The 26,898-nt window shown below is 56.9% G+C and overlaps 1 protein-coding gene across 1 annotated transcript; it reads right to left on the bottom strand.

The window, feature by feature from the left end:
* Positions 1-1,691: 1,691 nt before the first annotated feature.
* RSPO1 (R-spondin 1) lies at positions 1,692-24,141 on the bottom strand. The gene is made up of 7 exons (XM_002720657.4): positions 23,800-24,141; positions 21,659-21,792; positions 19,035-19,414; positions 5,618-5,809; positions 3,500-3,649; positions 3,079-3,267; positions 1,692-2,385 (listed from the first exon to the last, which is right to left on the bottom strand). The coding sequence occupies exons 3-7, from the start codon at positions 19,126-19,128 to the stop codon at positions 2,225-2,227; spliced, it is 786 nt and encodes a 261-aa protein (XP_002720703.1). The 5' UTR covers positions 19,129-19,414; positions 21,659-21,792; positions 23,800-24,141; the 3' UTR covers positions 1,692-2,224.
* Between the last annotated feature and the right edge of the window lie 2,757 nt (positions 24,142-26,898).

Genomic DNA, 26,898 nt, shown 5'->3' with positions numbered 1-26,898 from the left:
TCTACAGAGTAGCCACTACTATGTGAAATGTGGCTTACACAGCTGAAGGACTGAATTTTTAATGCTATTTCATTTTAATCCATTGAATTTACATTTTAAAATATATTCAACTTAGTTATTAGAAAACTTAGGTATTTATGAAGCAGCTTGGGTAGGCAAATCTTGTTCAACTTTAATTTCCATGAAATCTGAACACGGGTCAAGTTTTTTTTTTTTTTTTTCCAACAGGCAGAGTGGACAGTGAGAGAGAGAGACAGAGAGGAAGGTCTTCCTTTTTGCCATTGGTTCACCCTCCAATGGCCACCACGGCTGGCGCGCTGCGGCCGGCATATCGCGCTGATCCGAAGCCAGGAGCCAGGTGCTTTCCCTGGTCTCCCATGGGGTGCACGGCCCAAGTACTTGGGCCATCCTCCACTGCACTCCCTGGCCATAGCAGAGAGCTGGCCTGGAAGAGGGGCAACCGGGACAGAATCCGGCGCCCTGACCGGGACTAGAACCTGGTGTGCCGGCACCGCAAGGCAGAGGATTAGCCTATTGAGCCGCGGCGCCGGCCACAGGTCAAGTATTTCTGGGGAAAATTCAGCATCTAGATTGAGATTTGCTCCAAGTGTAAAAATACACACAGAAGGCTGGAGACCTAGTTTTTTAAAAATATTAAAGATCTAATAATTTTTATATTGATCAGATGTTAAATAAGAGTATAGTTGGGTAAATAACAGGTACAATTAAACTTTCTGTTTCTTTTTACTTTTTAAACTGTGGCTGAAAAGATTTGGAATTACATTCCTGGCCCCTACATTTCTCCTGGGCAGGGCCAGTCTAGAATGCAATTCCTGCAGTCTCCGTTTAAATCCTTCATCTCATCCTTCAGGGCTTAGTTCAAATAGCACTTCTTCCGAGAAGCTACCCCGACATGATGAGTTTGTATTTTGATTGCATTTCAGTTGCTTTCACAGCTATGGGCGTTTGCCAGTGCTGGCCAGGCCTGGCCTCTGTCCATTTGTAACTGTCACACATTTGTTTGTGTGATGACTCGTTCGATGCACCCCCGCCTTCCCTCCCAACATCCAAGCTCCAGGAGAACAAGGCCTGTGTCTGTCTGGCTCCCCGCTGGAGACCAGGTGCCTAGGCCAGAGCCGGGCACACAGACTGCTGCCTGGGGCCATGTTAGAACGGCACAGGAAGTCATTCCACTCGCTGCCTTGGTAGGACTGTGCCCTGCATCTGAGAGAGCCTGAGCTCTCTGTTGCCCTGGAAATGCCACAGTAGCCCTCAGTCTGTAGATTTGGCCCCTCTCTAATGTAAAGTCCTCCTTTATAGCTGACCAGCATCCGCCCTACTGCAAGCTGCCCGGGGCCCTTTATTCCATCCGTAGGACTAATTAGAGTGGCGCTTCTGCAGCCTAAATGTGCAAGTCGACCACCTAGAGTCTGGTTAAAAATGCAGGCCCTGGTCGTCTGGTCTGAGATGGCACCTGCGATCCTCATTCCTAACAAGCCACACAGATGGCGCTCTGAGTAACACGGATGTGCAGGACCCGGCTTCCACGCTCAGCCAACTGCTCTGTCCCCTGACCCTCTGGCCCAGCTGGGATCACTGGAAACGTGGCCCTGTCACCTCTTGCTCCCATGGGCACCCCACCAACCCTCGCACCCTGGAAAGGAATTCGGAGCTAGGAGCTATTGCTGGCGTTGTTGTTGATTTCTTTTTAATTTGAAATAAACTTTTAAGCAGTTTTCAGAGTCAGGTCAGCCCTGATATGCATTATGGATGTGTAACAATTCTCTCCAATGATAAAGTCACTTGGCTGGGAGTGCCCAATAGGGCAGGAAGGGACTTCCAGCCCAGGTCCCCATCAGGCTTCGACTTGGACTCCCATCAGCCTCTCCTGGCCGATCTGATCCCAGAAGTTCCTCCAGAAGACTCCGTGCTGCAAGGATGGGCTCAGATGCCAGAATGTTCTCTGTGCCATGTCTACTGCGAGCATCACAAGCCGATGTGTACTGTTGGTCCCGGGGGATGGAAGTGTCTTCTGATGGCCTCGTGTGTGTGTGCGTGTGTGTGTGTGTGTGTCTGCTGGTTCCCTCTGGTTTGAGTGTGTGTTTGTGTGCACGGATGGATGCCAGGTGTGTGTCCATCAACCCCGACATTCCCGTCCAGGAAAGCGTCATCACACAGAGCAGCGTTGAACTCTTTCGGACGGGCCTGGCGCTGGACCCGGGGCCTAGGTGGGCCCTGCAGTCGTGAATGGCCTGGCTGTGCCCGGCTGCTGCTGCTGCCCCTTGCGTCTCCGAGAGCCAGCGCCCGTCTCCTTGCTGTCCTTCCTGGCCAGGTTCCTGTGGGTGTTCTCACGTCGGCCCTGGCCTCCCTTCCTCCTCTTCTGCCCTGTAATGACCCCATCGGTGGGAAGAATCAGCAGGTGTACCGGGAGCACGCGGGCCTCTTTTGGGCCAAGGCCCAAAGAGGGGGTGGCGAGGAGGCTGGGGCGAGGCAGGAAGGAGGCCTGGAGACTGGGTCACCTCGAGGCCACCTCTGAGCAGCAGCCACTTCAGAGGACCACGCGGCATGGGTACCGTGCAGCCTGGGGACCGAGACAGTTCTCAAGAACCTTTCCACCCTCCACTTCTCAAGGCACATCAGATGTTCTCTTCATCACGCCTCCCTCAGACCCAGGATCCTGGAGGGCCAACAGCCCTTCCCAGGCACTCCGTGCAGCTCTCAGAACAGCCCCCAGCGTCCCCGACTGTGTACCTCTGGGGCTGGTGCTCACAGCCAAGTGCAGGCTGGGCGACCTTGGTTGAGTCACTGCACCTCTCTGAGACCCTGTGCCTCTTCCTAGCACCCCATCTGACCTCCACAGGCCCTTCAAGCATGAACCCCTACAGCTCAGAGGAAATGAGGAGACCGGAAGGAGGGTGGCCTCACATGCTTCCGGCTCCCATTGCACAGGGTTCCGGGGGCACCGTTCCCTGCCAGTTGGACAGCCCTGGGTCTTGTCCTGGGGCCATCTCAGAGACAAGTGGCCCTCTGTGCCTGGTTCTGAGCCCCAATCCCAGGGAGGCAGTGGCTGCAGCTCACCCTCAGGACACGGCGTCCTTCGCACTGTGCACCTCCGGGCTTCCTTGGTGTCGGAGCAGGCGGTGTGGTCCCCTGCAGGGGCGTGGAGCACCCTGCGCGTCCGCTCCTCGGAGCCCCTCCGGAAGCCACAGAGCTTCTTCTTCTTGGAGCATGGCCCCCACGGCGACCACTCGCTCATTTCACATTGTGCTGGCCGCAAGAGAGGGAAGGGGGAAGAAGAGGAGCAGGGGGGTCAGCAATGCTTCCAAGCCCACAGTCCCCCCAGGGAGCCTCTAGGACCAGAAGGGCCTCAGAGAAACCACAGAAGCCACGAGACGGCCTTTCTGCCCTCTCCCAGGCCGCACTCCCTTGGCTGCAGCCCCAGCCAGCCCTCCTCTGGGGGTGCCTGGGCCCTCTGCCCCCAGCGCCCACGGAAGCTCACCAGGACTGCCGCACTCCAGGGTGCCATTGGAAGCTGTGGAGCCCTCGGGACAGGCCGGATAGCAGCGGCCCTTGTGCAGGTACAAGCCCTCCCGACACTTGGTGCAGAAGTTGTGGCTGAAGCAGGCCTCGCAGTGTTCGATCTTGCATTCTGCGGAGAGGACCAGATTGGGGCCTCCAGCCCAGCCTGCAACGCACATTTCCCTCAGCCCCGGCCCCAGTGCCTTCCCCCCTCCCCAACATGCAGGGCAAGGCCTTGGCCTAGAAGTGTCAGGGAAGGGAGAGGAAGGACAAGGGCAGGACAGGGGAGAAGAGGCTGAAGTGGCCTCTCTGGGGACTGCTGGGGCTCTTGCCACTGCTAGCCACCCCTGGTCTGAACCTGGTCTCAGGCCCTTGGACTCAGGCAGAGACCCAGGAAGGCTGGTTTCAGAGGAGAAGTTGGGGGAGGAGTGGTCAGCATCTCAAGCTTCCCAGGGGCCAGCCTGCTCCCAGTGGGACAGAGGGACAGAATGGTCCCTAGGGAGCAGTTGTGTGGCCTCCTCTGCCCTGCCTTGGCTGGCACCAACAACCTCCTAAACTCTGGGTCTCCCCCTGCCCAGGACAGAGAGTCTGCTGGGAGGAGGGGGAGCAATCTCAGGGCAAATTCCTCTCCATATGCAGGGCCTGGTTCCAGGAACCACTTTAGTTGGGCTCCTGGGGCCCTCCCTGCTTCCCTCCTGCCAGTTCTCTCCTCCAAGGAAACAGGGGAGGGTGGGTTGCCCAGGGCTTGGCAGGAAGCTTCCAGGGTCTTTCACAACCTCTCCCTTCGCTGATGGTGGGTGGGGCTGACTTCCCCCCATCTCTGGCACCTGAAGCCTAAGCTGCCAGTTCCCCAGGAGCTGGCACAGCCAGGAACTCCTTGCCCCAAACACCCCGGGGACCAAAAGGACAGGTGCCAGGGTCCTACTTCCATCCCCCAAGTTCCCCTCCCCCACCGCCACCCTCCTCTGTAGCCTGAGCACAGGAGCAGCTCCCTCGCTTCCTCCCATTTTCCCTCCTTGACTGATTCCTGGGTTTGGTTGTCAGTAAAATAAGAACAGAAAGGAGGACAACAGCAGCCACCATTTATTGAGTGCCAGCCACTAACATGCGTGTCTCATGACAACTAATGCTCCCACATTAAAGACGAGGCATTGAGAGGCTGAGACATGGGCGCAGTCACGCAAAGAACAAGTAACAGAGTCAAGATCAGAACCCCATCGGCTAATCTGGGGCCATTCATTTCCCTTCCAGAGATCAGCTATGAAACAGGGAGCCCATCCATTTGGTCCTGACACCTCCAGAGGTTGTCATGAGGGCTCAACTGATCCGAGATCTGGAAATGCATCCAAGACCTTGAACAGATGGGAGGGCACTGGCACTGTGCACCTGTGTGCACTCACTGCATGGCCCCCACGATGTCACGGCTGCAGCTACAGACATGGGAAGAAGACAGGGGCCACATGTGACTTGGAGCATGTGGAGCTACAGCTGGTACAGAGAAGCAGAGCCAGAAGTCCTTGGGGCGGGGTGAGGAGAAGAGGCTGGAAGAGCAGTCTGAGTGTACTTGGACTTCCCTGTGGTCAGTGTGGAGCCAACAGTGGCTTTTCAGTGGAAGTGTGATGGAATGGGCTGTGTCCTGGCTGCAGCACGAAGGACAGACTGAGAAGAACCAGATGAGGGCTGGAGACGAGGAGCAAGGCTCCAGCAATGGTCCAGGAGAGGTGCTGGGGGCCTGGGCAAGACCCTGGCGGGGAGCAGGGAAAGGAGGTGGAGCAGGCAGGACGTGGTGATTGAGTGGATGTGGGTGGGACAATTGACAGGTTGGCTGCAGGTCTGTGGCATACCAGGCTAGGAATGACCCAAGCAATGCAGGGGGTGCAGGGAGAGCAGGGGCAAGATGAGGTTCTGAAGTTTTGGGGACATAGAGTTGCAAGTGTGGGGAGATGTCTGGCCAGCAGCTGGAAATGTGGCTTAGGAGTGTCCTCTCCTCTCTTCAGGGTCACTTCTACCCTCTCCCCAGCCACCAGTTGTTCAAAGCCCCCACACCCAGTACAGCGTCTCTGGCACGTGCACCCCCCAAGGGAGCACCCACACTCACTGATGCACTTGTTCATGTCGGGGTTGCGGGCGTCGAAGTATCCAGGCGGGCAGGACGGCAAGCAGACGCCCACCTGGCGGATGTCACTCCTCTCCAGCAGGATGAACAGCTTGGGCGAGCACTTGAGACAGCCGTTGACCTCAGAGCAGAGCTCGCAGCCTTTGGCGCAGGCCTGGCTCCCCTCGGCACTGACTGCAAGGGTGGAGCGAGGGTGAAAAAGCGGCTGCAGGAGTGACCCTTGTCCCCCCAACCCCGTGCCCCCGACTCCCAGGAGGAGGGAAGTCAGGAGATGGGAGTCTCTGTCTACAGAAAGAACGTGCTTCTTAGAAAGCCCCGGCCAGCCTGGCAGCTCTCTGCAGGCTACTTTGCACGAGTTCCCAGAATCCTTTCTCAGGGCCTGGAGCAAGGGCATCCATGGATGCCAGAGGCCTCCCTAGCTCCAGGCACAACACAAGCTCGCCCCTGCCCCCACCTCTGTTTGCTCCACCGTCCCTCCCTGGGCTTGAGCCCGACTCTCCCCAGAGTAAAAGGAATGGAGCCCCAGGTATGGACGGAGGATTTTTTTTAACCTTGAGAACATCTTGAGACAACTGTGATATGACTTAAACTGCCTGAAAAAAGGACCACCTGCCCAGAGCCAGGAAGACAACTGGAGCAGCCCACGTCCAGAGCGGTGGTCTCATCCAGGAGGTTTGCACTCCCCAGGGGACATTTGGCCAAGTTTGATTGTCACAGCTGGGGTGGCGGTGGCGGAGGGCTTGCTGCTGGCATCAAGGGAGTAGAGGCCAGAGTTGCTGGACACCTGACAACGCAGGAGGCATGACCAGGAACTGTTTGATCCAACATGCCAATGGCGCCGGGGTTGAGGGAGCCTGGCTTAGACCCACCCTTTGGGACAGTGTGACCTTCCGTCCCTTGGATTTTGTATGTCATTCACTAGTTACCGGCAGTCACCAAGTGCCTCCCACCGGCCAAGCCACCGTGAGTGCTGGGGATGGGGAGGCAAAGAAACCCAACAGGAGAGGTGCTGGTCCTTCCACTGGGCCTGCAAACAGGAAAAGGCTGACGGCCCCAGGCCAGGCAGTGGTGCACCCAAAATGCAGAGAGGGAAAGGATCCACCAGCGAGGTGCCAGTGGGGCCAACTCCTGAAGAATTAATGGAGCTTTGTCTGCAGGAAGTAGAGGAAAGGGCTTTGGTAGAGGCAGGACCACGGAGGCATAGAACTACCCACAGGAAAATGGCAGATAATGCTCGGTGGAGGTGGGAAGGGGCGCGCCAGCAGGGAGCAGCAACGTAACTTCGCTTTTTAGCACACTAGGGAAAGAGAAGTCGGCCTTGTAGTGGCCGTTCCCTCTGAGTGCTCCCCAGAGCACCATTCCTCCAAGCGTTAACAGGAGGGTGCAAGATCCTCCTGCAGCCTGTCAGACCTGGAACCAGGGGAGCAGGCAAATCTGGACAGGATCCTTGGGGACAAGGCTTCTTGCAACCTTGTCACACTCCTACACAAGTGACCCTTGAAAACAGGGACAGAGTGGGCTCCATTTCCCCAGCAGTCTCGCCACAGAGCCCTTGTTGGGCAGAGTTTTTCTTGGAACATTTTCAGAGCTGGTTGGATGACAGGGAACCTGGGAAAATGTTAAGGAGAGGTGAGAGTGGTCCAAGGAACCGAGTGGAAAGGTTCCTCAGGCAACCAGGGCAGAGACCCGAGACCCAAGAACCACCTGCAAGGAAGCTGACGCAGCTTCCAGGTCACAACGGTGAGACAGACTTAACAAGGCTGTGCAGTGGAGAAGGGGAGGAAAGGACAGATTTGAGGCGTGCTCAGGGAATACAACTGGTAGGCTAACAGGCAGGGAGAGGCGTGCAGCAGCCCAGGAGCCCAGGTGTCCGGCCAGGGTATGAACCATGGGGCCAGACAATGAAGGAGGCCCATGGGAAGAGAAGAGAGTGAAGAAGGAAAGACAGTAGCTACGAGCCGCTTAGGAGACCCAGGCAGCAAGGAGCTGTTGATGTGGGCTGGAGACAGGGAGCTGGGAAAGTCAGGAGCAAGGCGATAGGAGATGGCGCAGTGTGGCAGACCCACACTGCAAGTAGACGTCAGTCTGAGCCTGGGCAAAACCCGGAATCCTGTTGCCTCCCTTCCCCACCCGAGGAAAGGGCTGATACAGGGGCCACTCTGGATGGCTGCTGAGAGGGCACTTCCAAAGGTTCATGGGGAAACGAAATGGAAACATCCGTTTATTTTTGGTGCAAGAAAATCCCTGAAATTCGTGCACAGTTTTTGCATAACATGCACTTTCCACAAACATTCTGAAGACCCCTTGTATGCATGGATTTCAAACTTTTTGGCACCAATATAAGTATTTTTAGTAATTTCATTCTCCACGGACTTTTTTGAAGTCCCCTGGTTGCCCCAAGATGCTTCCTGGTTTCTAACAACAGGCGGGGAAGAGCTAGGAAGTCGAGGGGAAGAAAGAGGAAGAGAAAAACAAAGACAGCAATCATCATCACCACACAATGATAATGAGGACAGCAGCTTATCACCAAATGTTGAGCCCTTGTTCTCAGAGCTTGGTAAATATTAACTCATTTAGTCCTTACAACAACCCCTGAGGAAGGAACTCTTACTATTATTAATCCTCATTTTTATAGATGAAATGGAGAGGTTAAATTATTTGAACAAGATTTCTCAGCCAGCTTGGGTAGCAGGCAGAGGGAACAAAGTATACTTTGATGCCAGGACTGTTCCCCCCACCCACCCCAGTACCAAAATCTGCCAACGCACGAATCAACTAACATGGTGTGGGCATACAACCTACAGACACCTGCTCGTATATCTTAAGTTATCTCTAGATGACTTCTTTTTCTTTTTAAGATTTATGTATTTACTTGAAAGACAGAGTTACAAAGAGAGGCAGAGACAGAGAGAGGTCTTCCATCTGCTGGTTCACTCCCCAAAGGCTGCAATGAGGCTGAAGCCAGGAGCCAGGAGCTTGATCCAGTTCTCCCATGTGGGTGCAGGGGCCCAAGTGCTCAGGTCGTTTTCCTCTGGTTTCCCAGCAGATTAGCAGGGAGCTGGATGAGAAGTGAAGTAGCCAGGTCTCGAACTGGCGTCCATATGGGGTGCTGCCTACACTGCAGTCAGTGGCTTGACCCACTGCACCACAGCACCAGCCCTCTAGGGGACTTCTAAAACCTAATGCAGTGTAAATGCTATGGAAATCATTGTTATACTGCATTGTTAATAAATGCTATGGAAATCATTGTTATACTGTATTGTTAAGAATTCTGTGGAAATCATTGTTATACTGCATTGTTAATAAATGCTGTGGAAATCATTGTTATACTGTATTGTTAATAGTTCTGTGGAAATCATTGTTATACTGTATTGTTTATAAATGCTGTAGAAATCATAGTTATACTGCATTGTTAATAAGTGCTATGGAAATCATTGTTATACTGTTTTGCTCAGGGCATGAGGACTAGAAAATAAAGGTCTATACATGCTCAGGACAGGCACAATTGTTTTTCTAAGTATTTTTGATCCACAATTAGTTGACTCCAGGGATGGGGAACCCAGAGATATAGAGAGTCGACAACACAGAAAAGCCAGAGTGATGATAACAGTAGGTGGCATGACCACTGAGAGTACAGACTGATCAATTAATTTCTACTTTCTTCTTCTCTTTTTTTTTTATTTTCTAAATATTTATTTATCTGAAAGACAGAGCTACAAAGAGGCAGAGGCAGAGAGACAGAGATCCTTCGTCCTCTGGCCCATCCCCTCCCCCAAATGGCCAAAATGGCCAGAGCTGGGTGGATCTGAAGCCAGGAGGCAGGAGCCTTCTCCAGGTTCCTGATGTGGGCGCAGGGACCCAGGCACCTGGGCCATCTTTTACTGCCCTCCCGGGCTATAGCAGATAGTTAGATCAGAAGTAGAGCAGCCAGGACATGAACTTGTGCCCATATGGGATGCTGGCACAACAGGCAGTGGCCCCACCCACTATGCCTCAGTGCCGGTCCCACTTTTCTCATCTTTTACATTTTATTTGAAAGCCAGACAGACAGAAAGAGAGAGATGGGAACAGAGAGATCTTCCATTGACTGGATCATTCCTCAAACTCCCACAACAGCTGGCACTGGACCAGGCTAAAGCCCAGAGCCAGGGATCTATGCACGTCTCCCCCATGAGCGGCAGGGACCCAAGCACTTGAGCCATCACTCACTGCCTCCCAGGGTGGGCATTAGCAGGAAACTGAGTCAGAAGTGGAGTAGCTGGGACTCAAACCAGGCACTCCGATATGCGACCGACCTCAGTGTCCTAAGCAGCAACTTAACAGCTGTGCCAAACACCACTTCTTGATTAAAAAAAATACACAATTTATTTGTAGAGAGTCAATGTTACTATTTAATTAACCAGTACGTTTTTTATGTTACTATAGTTCTTGTTGGTTTCCTCATTATCTGAGCACAAATCGCAGTGCAGCTGCTGGAGGGGGCGGGCTTAGGATGATTTTTCAACCTTGGGCCTTCATGTGATTGGGCTGTGCTACAGATGAATATGTCACTGTGGATTTTAGGTGGCACTTCCACTCCAAGGCTGTGACATCCTCTAGTACTCACTGCTCTTACTTAATTTATCGTCGGAATGAACGCTTCCTCTCGGGCTTCCCGCCCCGGGTCCTCTTAGCAGCCCGCAGCAGCTCCACGGTCCTACCCCTTCCTGCCTTTCTTCCCTGTCACCTTTGCGAGGGACAGATTTGCAAAAGGCCTCCTCAGTTTGCCTCTGTCCACCTCCCTTTCAACCAGCAAGAAATCCCCGGGGCATTTGTCTTCAGTGGTCAGTAACACACTCGGGGGTCAGCATGGCAGGGGTGTGGAGTGAGTGGCCAGATGTGCAGCTGGAGAGGGACGCAGGGGCCAGATGTGCACAGGTGTTGAGCTCACTTAAAAGAGTTCAGACTGTGTCCTAAAGAAAGGGTTAAAACAGCAGACACAGTCAGGATCCCAAGGGTAGCAGGATCACTCCCGTAGAAGGGAGAATGACTGTGAGGTGGGCAAAAGTGGGGGCAAGGTTTCCAGGTTAGCCCTCCAGGGGGCAAGAGCTGAGGCTGGACCAAGAGAAGGGAAAGCTAGTGAGGCAGCAGATCCATAGGAACAGGTGATGGGGAAGTTGGGGGAGGCTCAGAGCAAAGCACAAGTCAAGGTGACTGGGAGGTGCTGGCTTGAATAAAGGGAGCTGAGAGGGGTACAGGAGGGGGGCAGGGCAGGTGGGAGACGAGAGTGTAGGTGGGAGACACACGTTGGGTGTGTGGTTCCCATGAGGCCTCCAGAAGGTGCCCATGTCGCAGCAGGACACGTGGGTTTGGAACTCAAGAGAAACATTTTGGCTGGAGATTGAAACATGGAGCCTTCCTCAGGGCAACAGTCATCCGCGGCACGGAGATCCACGGATGGCCCACGGATGGCCTGCAGTGTGAGAAGAGGGGGGCAGAGAAAGAAGTGGCAACGCGGAGCCCGAGAAGGAGCCCAGAGACAGGCAGGGGCCACAGAAAAGCACCCGGGAAGCCAAGAGCAGTAAGAGAGAGGCTCCAGCCAGCCAAATGCTGCTGCGATGCCAGAATCAACAAGCAGCACACGGGCTGTCACCCACCCTGGTGAGCAGAGTTTCAGGGGCCGGAGGGCAGAGAGCAGAGAGCTCGGGGATCACCGGTCTGTGTAAGCTGTCACAGGTGGCTAAACCCATGGCAGCAGAAGGGCAGCCCCAGGCAGAAGCTGTGCTGGTGAGAGGAGGCTGAGGCGGGGGCAACACCTGCCTTGAACAGAGAAGCAGAGGGAGAGAGGGGCTGGGGCAAGAAGCAGATGAGGAGTCCTTGGAGAGGTGGGAGGATACCCAGAAAGGGCTGATGGACAAGGGAGAGGTCTCTGGGAACCAGGGCTGGGAGGAGACCAAGGCTGGCTGACCTGGACGCAAACCTACAGGACTCGACCATTAGCAGTCATTGATTGGGTGACCTTGAGAAGGGCAGTTTATGTGGAGGAGGGGTCGGATGGAAGCCAAACCACAGTGGGCTGAGGAGTGAGTGGAAAGGATGAAGTTGGAGGAGAAGCCAGAGGAGGGATATAGAAAGGAGGGGAGAGCCGACGGGGGTGGGGGTGGGACGGCAAGGCTCAGGGGCAGTCAGCGCTGTGGTGCAGTGGGTTAAAGCCCTGGCCTGGGGCATCCCATATGGGCGCCAGTTCTAGTCCTGGCTGCTCCTCTTCCAATCCAGCTCTCTGCTATGGCCTGGGAAGGCAGTGGGTGGAGGATGGCCCAGGTCCTTGGGCCCCTGCACCCACATGGGAGACCAGGAAGAAGTTCCTGGCTCCTGGCTTCAAATTGGCGCAGCTCCAGCCAGTGTGACCATCTGGGGAGTGAGCCAGTGGATGGAAGACCTCTCTCTCTGTCTCTACCTCTCTAACTCTCTTTCAAATAAATAAAATAAATCTTTACAAAAAAAAAAAAAAAAGGCTTGGGGTAGTAACAAGCCAAGACCTGAGGATCCAAGACTCTGGCCACAGCACAGAGCATGTAGGGGGCGTGGTGGAGAGAGGACGGTTGAGTGTGGGGTGGAGGAGCAAATCTCCCCACTAACAACAGAGGGACTAGGGTAACACCAACTGATTGCATAGTTCAAAATAATTAGTAGAGCATATTTTAAGTCTTACTCACACAAAGACATGATAAATGTTTGAGGTGATGGATATCCCAATTATGCTTCTCTGATCATTACACGTCGTACACGAGTGCTGCAGTGGTACCCTGTACCTCATAAATACGTACGTCGTATCTCGATTAAACATTTTAGAAACAAGGGCAGGTGTGTGGTCTAGTGTCCCGCATCGAAGTGCCTAGGTTCAAGTCCTGGCTCTGCCCCCAATTCCATCTTCCTGCCAAAGTGCACCCTGGGAAGAGGCGGTGGGGGTGGCTCAGGTAGTGGAATCCCAGCCAGCCGTGTGGAAGGCCTGGATTGAGTTCTCAGCTCCTGGCTTTGACCCAGCCTAGCCCAGGCCACTGTGGGCATTTGGGAAATGAACCCCAGGATGGGAGCTCTCTCTATCTCTTTGCCTCTCGAAAACATAAAGAAAAATGTCTATTAAAGAAAAACTTTGGGGTTCAGTGTTGTGGCGTAGCAGGTTAATCTGCCAACTGTGGTGCTGGCACCCCATATATATACAAAATGCTGGTTTGAGTCCTGACTGTTCTGCTTCTGATCCAGCTCCCTGCTAATGCACCTGTTAAGGCAGCAGAAAATGGCCCAAGTACTTGGGTCCCTGTCACCCACGTGGGAGACCCTGATGCAAGGTCTCTCTCTCTTTCTCAGCAAAAACAAAACAAAACAACAACAAAAACCACCCACACTTTAAAAAGTCCATCAAGAAGTGAGAGAAGCTGAGCTGGTTATACACGGGTGAGTCGTGGAGGGCACAGACACACACACCCCCACCCCAGCAAGCTGGGGAGAGGCCAGCACGCAGGAGGACCAGCCTGTGCAAAAGCTCCGGGCATCCGTGGGATGGAGCACAGCATAGGCCTTGCTGCATTGGAGAGGCAGGGTGGGCGTGGCCAGCCAGAAAGCTCCCTCCCGGGAGGGCACCTGCTGTCAGGGCGGCCTGCTCCGGGAGGGTACCTACTGTCAGGGTGACCTGCTCAGGACGCAGGGGAGGAGGCTGAGGGAATTCTGTGAAGGGGAAGGGGCTCAGGAGGGGAAAGAGCCTGCCTCCCCGTGCGCTCCAACCCTCCGCACCCCTGCACAGCTCTGCCGTCCCCAGTGCACTGCCCTGACCCAGCGAGGCACGGCTGTGCCCTCCTCAGCCTCCTTCATCCTTGTGCAAAACCCTTTCAAGTCGCTAAGCTGAGACGCAGCCTGGCCCCAGGGTGGCCCAGCCCCTGCCCCTCCCTGAGGAATGGCCTTTGGTCCACACTCCCCAGAGGCTATACTGCTCCCAGGTCCCAACTTTCACAAACCAGAACTCTGACAGCAGCACGTTTTTCCAGCCGACAGCTCCCAGACACCTGCAGAACACACACCAGCGCCTTATCTGGCCTGACGACCCCACCCACCTCCTCGCTCCACACTGCCCCTGAGCTACATGGAGGATTTTTGTTTCTCTGGACACATCGAACGCCTTCACATGTATGGGTCTTTTCTCAAGTTGCCCTTCTTCTTCTTCTTCTTCTTTTTAATGCTTTATTTATTTTGAAGGCAGAATCACACACACACACACACACACACACATACTGAGAGAGAGAGAGCGAGCGAGCGAGTGAGCGAGTGAGCTGGGACAGGCCAAAGACCGGAGCCGGGAACTCCATCCTAGTCTCCTACATGGGTGACAGGTGACTCAAGTCCTTGAGCCATCATCCACTCCTTCCCAGCTGGATTAGAAGCATTGTAGCTGGAACTTGAACCAGCACTCTGATTCGGGATGCTGGCATCCCAAGAGACTGCTTAACCCATGGCGCCCACAAAACCTGCCCACAAGTTGGCCTTCCTGCCTGGACTCCTCTCTGCCTGCTCCTGAGCCTGACTGACTCCTTCAAGACTGAGAACTAAAATCACCTTCTCCAGGAAGCCCTCCCTGATCCCACCTCCTTGGGAAGTCTGGGGGAGTATTTATCTCTGTTCCTGAACCCTCAGAGCTTGAATCCATCATGGCAAACATCACTCCATATTGTTATTAACGGCTATGTCTTTGTCTCCACCAGAGAGGGCAGAGACCATCTTATTCCTGGATGGGAGCCCAGTGAAGGGGTGAAGCCCCTTCCCTTCTCCCGCCGAACAGGGCTGCCCAGGGGTTGCATGGTCTGGGATACAGCAAGAGAGCAGCTCAAGGTAGGGGTGGTGAGAGTATTCACTCAAGCGTGGGAGGGGGGCTGGTTAGGAAGAGTTAGACCGGGTCAGTGGGGGAGGGGTGGAGAGAACGCCTCCTGACCCAGAGAAGGGATGACCTGGGTTGGTGGTGGAGTCTGGCCTAGGAGGACCTAGATTCGGAGAGAGACCCGTGTTCCACTGGCCAGGATGGGGGAGAGAGGATAGGGCCAGAGGAAGGGGCACAGGAACTTCCAGGAGGTTCCCATCTCGACTTGCGGTTTTCTCGCCCAGGGTCATCTGCTGCCCGTTCTTCCAGCCGCCGGCCTGGCCCCGTGGGAAGACCCGGGACTGCAGCTCAGCTGTGGGCTTGCACCTTTGCTTGCTCTCACCTGGGCCAAACAGCCTTTCAAAGGAGCCCGTTTACCGCTAACCTCAGGTCCCCTTCCCCCACCTGGACTGCAGCTGGAACAGGTGCTCCCTGGACTAAAAACCCTCAGGGGCTCCAGGTCACCTGCAGCTCAAGGTAGGTCAAGTCCAAACTCCTCCGCAGGGCAAGAGCTGACCGCGGTCTGAGCTGCGCCCACTGCGGCAGCCGCACCCTGTCCCCGGGAGCCTGCCTTCAGCCCTAGGCGGCTCAAGGTGCTCTATCCTAGTGGGGCCTGGGGCTTGACTTTGAGCAGCAGAACCCTGCTTTCTGGCGGAAAAGCTCCCCAGTATGCAAAACCGCCAGGAGCACAGCTGCTCCAGCCCTGGGGGCTCTCCAGAGCTCCACTCCGCTCCTAGCTGTACCCCTCACTTCCTGGACACACACGCTGTGCCTGCTCCGGGACCCCCGGCTTCCTGCATGCGCAGTCGTCACGACACGGGGGTGAACTGGCACCTCCCCCCTAGTGTGGGCTCCTCAACATTCAGCTCTGCCCTCCAGAGGCAGAATCTGCAGATTCGGGGAACATTCGCTGAACGACCCCAAGAATGAATGGGATTCAGGGAGGGAAGAGGGACCCTAAGGATGGTGGTGTTGGTGGGAAACGGATGCTCTGGATGGAGGAGGGGAGGTGAGGAGGGGCAACTCCAGCTCTTGGGCAGTCAGGGCTCAGGGAAGACACGGGGCAGGACCGCGCAGGCACCCAGGAAGCGGATAGAAGGGGCTGGGTAAGGGGAGTACTCGGGAGTGCGATGGGGCGGGAAGGAGGTGTCGGGAGGTGCAGGGACTCCAGGTGGGAAAAGGCAGTCACAAATGCCAGTGAGAAGCCAGGGGCTCAAGGAGGGGATGGGTCCTGCGTGAGTAAGGAGGAGGGGGAGGAGGGGGGGGAGGAGGAGGAGGAGGAGGAGGAGGAGGAGGGCGTCCTGGCCGGGGTAGTCACAGCTCATGGCCAAAGAGGAGTTCTTTGCTCAGCTTCTCTCCCTCAGTGCAGGGAGGCCTCCAGTGGGACACGGAGATCAGACATTCCTGACCAAGGCTCAGGTCTCCCCGTGGTGTCCCGCCAGTGCCACTGAGGTGCAGCTGTGGGCTGTCAGTCATGGCTCCGGGGCGGCCCGACACCGCAAGCCCACGGCTGCCCCCAGGTTGCCCAGGGCCCTTCCTTGCTGTCAGGAGGCCCCGGCAGCACGCACAGTATCCTGGTCTTCCCTCTTTTCTCCCCCCCTCCCTGGGAAACCCTGGGACAAAATGGCCCACAAGCTGTTTATTTTTATGCATTTTACAAAGGTTGTTAACAATACATCGATATGGCATCAGCACTTGGCCCAGTGGTTAAGACACGAGTTAACAGGCCTGTGTTCCACACTAGAGTACCTGAGTTCAACCCGAAGTACCTGCTCTCAGCTGACTCCAGCACTCCTGCTAACGTAGACCCCGGGCAGCAGTAGGTTGTGGCTCAGTTCTTGGGTCCCTGCCACTCATGTGAGAGACCTGGATTGAGCTCCAACCTCCTGGCTTTGAACCCTGGCCATGGCAGGCATTTGGAAAGTGAACCAGTGGAGGGGAACACACACACACACACACACACACACACTGTCTCTCTCTATCTCTCTCTCTCCAATTAATTATATCTACTAGTATTAATATCTAATTCTATGTAATCCTTACTCTAGTCCTACGCAGGAATACAGTATACATTTCAGCTTTAGGACGGTGATTATTGTGAACAAGGCCTGCCTCACCGCACTCTCACATCTCCCTGAGCCCCTACACATCTGGGGCTCTGGCTGCACCCTTGAGGCCTCCCCTACACCTCCAACACCCTTGACTCTCACCATCAGGGGCGTCTGTCCCCTGCTTTGCTTTGTAATAACAGCTGGTTTATGCGCTGCTGAGGCTACTCAAGGTGGCTGTACCAAAAGTGGGCGTAGTTCCCTCTGTTTCTCAAGCAAAAAATAATACATAGACATTTTTTAAATGGCTGTGAGGGGGCCGGCCTTGTGACACAGTGGACTAAGCCACCGTCTGCAAGGCCAGCATCCCATGCCGTATTGATGGTTCAAGTCCTGGCTACTCCTGATCCAGCCTCCTGCCAATACACCTGGGAAAGCAGAGGAAGGTGGCCCAAGCACCTACGTGGGAGATCTAGATGGAGTTCCAGGCTCCTGGCGTGGGCCTGACCCAGCCCCTGCTGTCGTGGCTATTTGAGGGGTGAACCAGTGGATGGAAGATCTCTTTCTCTCTCTCGCTCTCTCCCTTCCTCTCTCTCTCTGTCACTCTGCCTTACAAATAAATAAAATCTTAAAAAAACAAATTGGAACACACACATCTCATCAGGGAGTGGTTGGGTTTGACTTGTTGGGTTTGAGTCCCTGTTCCACTCCCAGTTCCAGCTTCTGCAGACCCTGGGAGGCAGCAGGTGATGGCTGGCGGGGGGTGACTGGAGTGTTGGGTCCCTTGCCATCCACCTGGGAGACCCAGACTGAGCTCCAGGCCTCTGGCTTCGACCTGGCCCAGCCCCAATCATCAAGGGCCTTTGGGAAGTGAACCAGCAGGAAACAGCTCTCTCTGCTCTCTGCCCCTCAAATAAATAAACATGTTTTTAAAGGGGGCGTTAGAAAGTCGACTGCATTGGCCATTGCTAGGACCAGGCCCTCTGCAATAGCCAGTACTTCCTTTTCAGTTCCACAGACTTGAACCTGGGCCTTAGGTCCCCAGGCTAGGTGGGGGCGTGGTGCGTGTGAGCGCGAACAGAGCCGCTCGAGTGTGCTCCCTGAGTGTGAGTGGCTCCTCTCCTTTCGGAAGCAGAGGGGACTAACTGTGGCTGCTACACCACGCCTGGCCCAGGGCGTCCCAAACACTGCCCCCCGCCCCGCCCCGGCAGAAGAGGATGGAGGGAAATCATGGCCAATGGAACCGAGCTGTCTCTAATTGTTTGTTAAGCTCGGGATTTTCAGCTTCACCAGTTCTCTGAGCTCCTCTCCCTGGGCTGAGTCCTGGCCTTGGCCACTCCCTCAGAGACCCAACAAAACTCCAAGCGGCCTGTCAGACTCCAGGGGCCGGCCTCAGGCTGAAGGGAAAAGCAAAGCAGGACACAGTAGGCTAGACTTGGGGAGGACTTCCAGCCTCTGGGGGGGATGTCCAGAGAGAGAGACCCTCCCCTACCCCGCTCCCTCCCGGAGGCCACGCCCACACAGAACGGCCCTATCTCTGTCAGTGTCCAGCAGCAGCTGAAGATGCCCAGCCAGGAGGCCATGGGAGCGGGGGCAGGGGTAGGGCGGGTCTATCTTGAACTCTATCAAGCTCTGCTTTGAAGAAAGCTGCCGTGCCCTTCCCACACTGTGTGTCCACAGGCCACTTTCTCCCCTGTCTTAGCACCCACCGGGGACCACGGGACCACAACAGGATCTTGTTTGCCTTTACAAACCGCGAGAATCCTTTATCCAGTGATAGCTTCCATGCAAGCCCATGACGGGAAGCACAGAAAAGCAAAGCCCCCCTGGTCTGCAGAGCAGGAGGCCAGACCCCTGCCTGCCTGCCTCCTTGCTGCTCCCCGAATCCCCACCCCCCATCATGGTTTAAAAGCCGACAAGAGATAACACCCCCAGCCCCCAGCCCACTGCTCCTGCCCCATCCGTCGGAGCAGAGGAAGCTCTGTTACCCATGGCCAAGACGTGGTCTTCCAGGCCCAAGGGGCTGAGGGCTGCACTTCAGTTCCCACTAAAAGAAAGGGGCCTTGAACTCCCGGGACAGCGAGGAGACAACCCAGCACGCACACGGCGGGGCGGGGGTGGGGGCATCTCCATGGATACCACACAAAGCTGGTGTTATGTCAAAGGGCATAATCCCCAAAGGCGTAATCCACGCACTGGATCCTCCCAAGACAGGGCTTCATCTAGGAAACCTTCTACCGGGGGAAAACAAAGTGAGTAATGGATAGAGTGGGTAATCGCAACTAATTAATCCACCCACTGGATAATACACAACCAGAATAATCCGCTGCGTAATCTACAAAGCTGTAAGAGACAAAGTAGAAGCCAGTGGCGGTCATGTCAATGAAACTGCCCGAGCCCCCGCATCCCCAGGTGGCCCCCTCCCACTGCCAAGGCCAGCTGTGGCCCAGCCCACTCTGGTACTTACTCCGTCTCTGCCTCTTCCCCCTGATCCCCCGGCTGCCGGCAGCAAGGTGCACCCAGCTCAGAGTCAGGGCCACCACACACAGTCCAAGCCGCATAGTCACTCGCCAGCTCCAAGCCCCTGGGAGGAGGGCTGGTGTCTGGGGATGGCGCAGGGCTCTTGCTAACGCCTCCGGGGCTGGGTCAGCAGCAGGAGGCCCAGGCCTGGGCCGGAGCCCAAATCCACCATAATCTCAGCTGGAGACAGAGAGGGTGTGGGGAGCCCAATTCTCCATCAGCCCAAGGGAGGTTCTCCAAAGCAGTGCTCCTCAGGGGGGCACCTCCGGGTGTCACATGCGCAATGGTGTATCTGTCCCTTCAGCAAGCAGCACTCCACAAACCAACCTGTTGGGGGGAAAAGAGAGAAGGGTTACTTCCGTGGTTTTAGGAGGGTCCCAGCCTGGGCCTCCTACCTTCCCACGAGGTCCCCTACCCAGGCCACTAGAATTCAGAGTGTCTGAATAGTACAGTTACCCACCTGGCACCTCTGGAGAAGAGACCTGCTCCTCTTGCTGTCCTACAGAACTCCCGACTCCCTAAGCTGGGACCAGGGCCTGCTGCCCCAGTGGCTGGACTATTGTGGTCGCTCAAACCAAAACTGTGGCTCACGGGTGAGTCTCAATCCTGGGAACCGGCCAGCCCCACCCCTGCCTAATAGTGGCCAGCTCCAACTGGAAGTCCTCCTTTACGTCTACCCTACAGCCCTGCTGCTGCAGTAAGACCCTGTCTCTAGAAGAGGAGCTCTCTCTGCCCTTCCTGAGTGACCCCACAGCTGGCTGGTCCCGGTGCTGAGTCACCCACGCGCCTTTCACCTGGGCCGGAGCTAGCACAGTGGCCCCCGCGAGCCGGCACGCTGTACAGCCCTCTGGGCTTGGTGGGAGAAAAGGAAGTAAGGCTTCCCTCCAGCCACAGAAACTCTGACACAGCAGGCCCGGCGGGCCTGGCCTTTGTGAGAGGATAAAAGAGGCAGCAGTGCCCGCCCTGGCCAGAGGCAGAGAGAATGGGGATAATCCCCAGCGCAGAGAGCCGGGTCTCTGCACCCGCTGGCCGGGGTGATGGGGGCAGGGGAGCCGGCCCCTCCCCTGATGAGATGTGTCTGGGAAGTCGGACATCTGAGCCCCGGAGCCCACCTGGGAGTGAGGACAGGAACCCTGCTTCCCTCTCGAGGATCCCACGCTCCCGCTCGGACGCTTGTACCACGCAGGCTGCCCACATGGTGCCCTGCACACCTAGGCACGCCCACACAGGGACGTGGAGGGCCCCGGCAGGGGCGGCGGGGGGAGCGCCATCCTCCCTGGTCCGATGCATCTGGACTTCAGTGTCCTCGTCCATAAAATGGGAACATGGGAACGCGGGTGACTGTTTCACAGGCTTGCTCTGCGAGCCAGCTGAGCCTGGGCTCAGTCATGAGAAATCCGAGACTGTGAAGGTGTCCGTCCCCCACACCCCTACGCCCCCCTTGCAGTGCAGGGAGGCCCCCAGAGAGCCCACCTGCAGAGGAGATAAATCATTATCCCCCAGGGGAGTTCGGTACCTCCCTCCTTGGCCTCTCCCGCTGGCTTTGAAGGCCAGACACACTCAAGTGGTTAAGCTGCCTGTGAGAAGTGTTTATACAAGGCTGACGGGTCCCACCTGGTGCTGTGGTGGGAGCCAGCAGAAATGCCCCCAGCTACCCCCAAATGCCCCATCAGCTGCCAACTCCTACACGCCCCTCTGGGCCTCCCTCCGTGACCTGCCAAAGCCTCCCCAACCTCCCCAGCCCCCACTGTGCACTTCCACCATCCACAAATTGCAAATGTGCAGCTGGGGTCTTCAGCTCCCAGGACCCCATCTCAGAGGCTGGCCATATGGAGTGATGGCGTGAGTGTCACATTGCCCGGATTTGAATGTTGGCTCTGCTACAGTGTAGCTGTGCTGCCTTGAGTTAGTTGCTTAGCTGGTCTGAGCCTGTTTTCCTTCTCTGCAAGGGGGTGGCTGCTTTAGCATGGCTCAAGTGAGTGGATACCGGAAATAGCTTACAGTGGTGCTGGGCACACAGTGAGGACTCAGTAACACTCGCTAGATTTTTTTTTTTTTTTTTTATAGCCAAGGCTTCCTTTGGTGGCTACATTCCGGTGGTCAGGTAAAAAGCAGTATAAACATCTGTATCATCTGGATAGTAACCTTCCTAGTAGTGAGCGCTGTGGTGCAGTTTCCATATTTGCATTTCTCTTTATGGCTGATTGCCTTGGCACCAAAGCGATCACTCGCAGTGTTCGGATTGATCTTTAACTGTGGCCTTTGTCAGCCGGAGCTGAGCCCTTCCCTTTGACAGACACCAGGGAAGACGGCAGCAGGCAAACTCGGTGCGAAGCCCCGAGCCTCTGAGGCTGTGGTCTCACTGTGCGGTCGGTGTCCCTGGGGACCTCGGGACAGTTCTCCTGCGCGTCTCTGCACTCTTCGTGCCTGCCCTGTGTGGAGCCGGGCGGGCGCATCAAGGGTAGTGCCCGGCAAACCTCCCCTTCCTCCACCTTCCTCCCGCCCCCTCCGACTCCTTCTCCACCCTTCCAGGGTCTAACTAACTCCCCAGCCGGCCCTTGCCACACTCACCCAGTGACGGTCTTTTGGCCCACTCCCGCGTGAAGCCACGATCCTGGCAACCAGGAGGAGGGTCCAACTGTGAGTTTCACTGGACCAAGTGACACTGACCTCCCTCAGCTCTGGGATGGGAGGAGTTTCAAGCACTTTTTTGAAAGAGAAAAACAAACAAACACATAACTAGACTCAAGCCCGCTCGCACGGGGGCTGAGCTGATCTCTTTCAGGGGTGCAAGCAATGGATTGAGCAAAGGCAAACGGCAAGGCAGATGTCCCACGTAAAGGGCACCTGTGCTGTTCAACTACAGCTGACCGTGGACAGGCAGAAACGATGGCTCGGTGTTGCCAGACCTTCCGATTTTTTTTTTTAAAGGGAAGCTGGACCTTCAGAATCTTATGTGAACTCTGAGTTGAAACACTGGACGGGTCTCAGACAAGAAACCCTGTGGCACCAAGTCCCAGAGGGGCGCAGGTCCCTGCCTTAGAGGCTCCGCCTCTCTCCAGCTCGCCCCCCCGCCCCCAACAGCCTGGTGCACACATGGGGATGCGACAAGGGCAGAGAGAGGAGATCGGAGCTGATGACTTCCCCTGAAGCAGATCTGCCGCGTGTCTGTTACAGGTCCTCCGTCTGATTTCCTCGGGTGTGGGGCTCTATGGCACACACAGGTCCTATCACCCTCCTGGACAGAAATGGACGGAGGCCTTGGCCTTGGTCTGGGGAAGGAAGGGCGTCTCTGCCAGGGAGAGCTGAGGGACCCACACCTGGTGCCTGCCCCTACCTGCCACGCTGGAGGAGGAAATGACCCTGCTTTATAGAGGAAGAAACCTGGAGGGAGAAGGGAAAGGCCCGGGACCTACAGACTTGGTGAGCAGCAGCTCTCCCAGGCCTGGTGTCCAGAGCACTGGGCAAGGCGCCGCCAGCTCTGCTACCCAGGGCACCAGCAGGCTTTGGGAACGGACCACCGGAGGGGGCAGAGGGGCTGGGACAGAGACAGAGCTGGGGCGGGAGACAGAAGAAAGAGGCTGGAGGAGCCAGGCGGTCCCGGGAAGGGAGGAAGCTTTTTGGACAGGGGGACACAGCCTTGGGGGGGTGGGCAGGATTTGCAGAGGGCGGGGACGCGGTAGCAGCAGAGGGCTGTGATAGCTTTCACCTTCTTGCCTACAACAGTATCAGGATAAATTGGTACTCTGTCAGGGGCCGGATACAGACCCAAAAATGTAAACTATCCTGATAATTTCTCATCAGCTCTCCCGGCCCGGCTGCGGGCTGCAGAGTTTTGGCCGCGGAGCAGGCTGGCGGGCGGGGGGCGGGACCAAGCACTTGCCTGCCCGACCTGTCGGGATTAGCCTGTCGGCCAGAGCCGAGCCAGGTGCTCGGGCCGTCCTTCCCGCCCCCAAAAGCCAGGGCAGGGGAGAGAGGCTCCCTCACACCCCCCACCCATCGCCGCCCGGGAGCGCGAGCGCGCACATTCACCCGCCCCCCTCACTGCCCTGGACAGGCTCCAACAGGTGCGGAGGCGAGACAGACCCGACGTCTCCGCAGCTGCGCCCCGAAAATCCAAGGGAGCTCCCCAAGGCCGAGGGTCGGTTCCAAAGCAGGGCTCCTGCCCCTGACACTCGCACCCAGAGCGCGTCCCTGCTCCTACCGGCGCTCTGCGTCTCCCCAGCCAAAACGCACAGCCCGGCCCTCAGTGCCCGGCTCCGCAGACCAGGGAGCCACTTCGCTTGGGCACGCAGGCCGCCACGTCGGATCCGGCCAGGGCTGCGGGACTCGGGTGGGGGTCGCCAGGGGCTGTGGGAATGCGAGGCAAAGAGCTGGAACCCCAGGAGCTTCTGGATTGGGGGTGGGGTCTCGAGATGGGCTGGCCGGCCCCGGGAGCTGGGACTATGGGTGAGGATGATCATCCCAGAGCTGCCAGGTTGAGGGGAGCCCTAGGCAGCAGCGGGGAGAGGGCAGCCCCCTGGCTTGAGGGGTGATGGGGCCGGCGGGATTTCCTGGTGGGGCCCTCCCGGCTCGCTGACCCCTCGCTGTCTGACCCCGGTACCCAGCGAACCCGGGCCCCCGACGGGAGGGCCCGCGGCGGCCCAAGTCCTGGAAGAAAGGGACGCCGGAGAGGAGGAGGTCGGGGTGGCAAGGGGCGGGGGGTAACTCACCTCGGCGCAGCCAGCCGCGGCGTGGGCAGGCCCGGGAGGGGCGAGGGCGCGGCCCGCTCAGCCGCCCGCCGCAGGACGGTCCTGGGCGCCCGGCTCGCCTGCGCTCCGCCCGCCTGCCCGATCCCAAATTGCTCAATCTGCGGGCGGCTCACGCCCTCCGGGGCCGGCGCCCCACCCGGCGCATCGGCCCTCTGGGGCGGCTCGGGCGGCCCTGACTCCCCGCAGCCCACGAGCGCACAGCCGCAGCCCGGCGGCCGCCGCGGCTCTCCGCCCTGCGCTCGCGCTCTGCTTCGCGCCTCCGCTCGGCCCGAGCTCCCGGCCCGGAGAGGGGCCAGTCCTCCGCTCGCACGAGGGAGGGAATCCCCCCCACCCCTTCGCGGTCCCACCCCCGAGCCGGCCCCCCTGCCTGGGATCCGCAAGAAAAAACGGACTGGAGCGCCGGGCCCCGGACTCCGCAGCCCCCTCCCGCACGCCCCGGCCCGACTCTGGCGCGCTCAGCTCGGGGCGCGGGGCTGGCTCCGGACCTGGCACGCACCCTCCAGCCCCTCCCCGTGCCCTGCACCCTGGGGATTCCACGCAGCCAGAGCACCGGCGGCAGCTCCACGCATCTTGGGGGTCAGAGCAGGGCCTCGGATGCCCGCAAAACCTGTTTCCCCATCAGGAACTTGGAAAGTAGTTAAGGGGCAGGCCACAAAGACCCTTGTCTTGACCACAACCTTCTCCCCTTCAGGGTCAAATCTGCAGAGCATCTTGAAGGTTCAGAAGCAATTCCAAGCTGGGCACCCAGGTGAGGCCACATTCATGGGCATCTGGGACAGAGTGAAACCTAGATTTGAATCCCTGCGGCTGCTCACCGGCTGTGCGGCTGTGCCTGAGTTACTTAACCTCTCTGAGCCTCAGAGGTCTCATCTGTTTGGAGGGCTTGGTGGCAGGAAGGCATCCATGCCCTGTTATTAGCAGGAACTCCATAAATGTTTGCCGACTGCCTTGAAGGGCAGCGGACACCTGCGGTACCCCAGACGAAGTTGAAGTCACGCCCGAGGAGGGAGGATGGGAGACTCCCTTTGCAGGGTGGCACACAGCTGTTCCCCAGTTTCACGTGGGCTGAAGGAAACGAGGCACAAACTGTAGCATGTGTGGCTCAGGCTGGAGCAGAAAAGACATGCCGATGGGAAGAGGGAGGGCACGAGTAAGCGGGACAGGAGGTCTGCTTCTGCTTCATCGGAGAGGAGAAGCTCTGACTCCTGAGCCAAGGGCACAGGGTCGTTCCCAATGCCAGGCATGAGCGGGAGAAGGGGAGATGGATGGAGGGGCCCCCGGAAGAGCGACAGTGGAAAGCTGGAGAAAGCAGACCCACTGGGTCCCCAGTGCCCAGCATCTGCGCCCAGGCAGCCAGAGCATTGACAAGTTTGCAGGGGGCAAACCACCGTTTCCGAGTTGGTCCAGGGGCCCCCTCCAATCCCCTCTCAAGCCCTCCTCTCTCCCCTCTGCCCTGAGCCTTCCCTGCCTCTAACCAGCCCTTGGCTCTGCTCTGCGCCTAATCAAACAGCCCCAAACGCCGAAAACTCAATGTTTATTTTATTTTATTTTTTTACACACTTGCATAACTCCCTGACAAACCACGCCAGGCGTTGGACTTTTTGTTTGGTTTTATTTTGTTGCATTTAGGGGGAAAAAAAAAAAAGAGCGAGAGAGAAGAGAAGAAATAACACAAACCACCCCAGCCCTAGGAGCTGTCTTGGGCCAGGCAGTGGGCTCGGGTTTCCTGCCTGAGGACGAGTCTGTGGGAGTCGGGGGCCTCCCTGCTGGGCTCAGGAATGAGTGAGAAAGGGAAGCAAGCCACCTGGGTCAGAGGACACAGTGAATTAGAACCATGCGACCAGAACCGGCCAATGACAAAGAGCATTTCGTGTGCACCTAATATATGCCGAGCACCGTGCTCTACTGAGACACCCTGTGATGTTTGCAGCCATTTCCATCCCCGCCCTCCCCCCACCCCCACCCCGGTCCTCTCTTTCTCTTTCTTTTCTAAAGGTGAATGCTAAGAGGTCAAGTAAATAGCTCAGTGACACAGACCTGGAAGCAGCCAGATCCGTGCAGGCTGCGCCAAACGCCTCGCAGTTCCCAGAGGCGGCCGTGTTGTCTGAAGTGCGAACTGCTGGTGATGCTGCCGGGAAATGTCTTTTCCCTGACCCATCTCCTCTCGTCTTCAAAACGCCTGTGTGAACGTCGTCCTGGCCACCTTGCAGCCCGGCCCCCAGACTTTGTGCAGACGTGTGCAGCACTCACGGTTGGCCTGGGCTGGTCTCTTCCACAGCACGGAGCAGCAGCCCCGTCTGGTTCATCCTATGGTCCCAGCACCGTGGGCACGCTCTGGTGAATGAAGGTCACGCTGCACCTTTTGTGGCTCCATCAGGCTCACGCCGATGATGACGCAGAGCATCCCCGTCCACCAGGGCCAAGGTCATCCTTCTCATCTGAGGCCCACCCAGGCCGGGGCAGCAGTAGCCCCTGGAGACGGACAGTGCTGCTCCTTCTTCATGTCATCCTTTACCAAGTGACGTCTCTTCGCCTGCATCATCACTGGTTCATGACGCTTTCAGCTGTCAGCAATAGAAGACCACTTCAGAGCAGCCTAGGCAACACAGTGATTTATTTTCTTATATATAAGAAGGACTGATATAAGAATGAACCAGTAGCTCAACACCCACAACAGAAATAAAGTTCTGGGGCCGGTGTTGTGGCACAGCGGGCAAAGCCACCCCCTATGACACCAGCATCCCATGTGAGTGCCAGTTCAAGCCCCAGCTGCTCCACTTCCAATCCAACTCCCTGGGAATGCACCTGGGAAAGCAGCAGAAGACGGCCCAAGCACTTGGGCCCTTGTACCCATAAGGGAGACTCGGATGGAGTTCCAGGCTCCTGGTTTCAACTTGCCCCAGCCCCAGCCATTATGGCCATCTGAGGAGTAAACCAGCAGATGGAAAATCTCTCTCTGTCTCTCTCTCTCTCTCTCTCTATCTCTGCCTCTGCCTCTCTGTAGCTCTGCCTTTTAAAAAAGATCAATCTGGGCCGGCGCCGCGGCTGAATAGGCTAATC

Source organism: Oryctolagus cuniculus, chromosome 7 (genome assembly GCF_964237555.1).
Source record: "Oryctolagus cuniculus chromosome 7, mOryCun1.1, whole genome shotgun sequence".
In the NCBI taxonomy this organism is placed as follows: domain Eukaryota; kingdom Metazoa; phylum Chordata; class Mammalia; order Lagomorpha; family Leporidae; genus Oryctolagus; species Oryctolagus cuniculus.
The sequence above is the reverse complement of the archived record's forward strand: the minus strand, read 5'-3'. Positions and strand labels throughout refer to the sequence as shown.

Excerpts from the sequence above, each read along its gene's own strand:
- RSPO1 (XM_002720657.4), bottom strand. The coding sequence starts at position 19,128 with ATGCGGCTTGGACTGTGTGTGGTGGCCCTGACTCTGAGCTGGGTGCAC. Across the intron at positions 5,810-19,034 it reads GGGGAAGAGGCAGAGACGGA|TCAGTGCCGAGGGGAGCCAG; the intron begins GTAAGTACCAGA and ends CCACCCTTGCAG. Across the intron at positions 2,386-3,078 it reads AAGGACGCCGTGTCCTGAGG|GGCAGAAGAGGAGGAAGGGA; the intron begins GTGAGCTGCAGC and ends GGGTCATTACAG.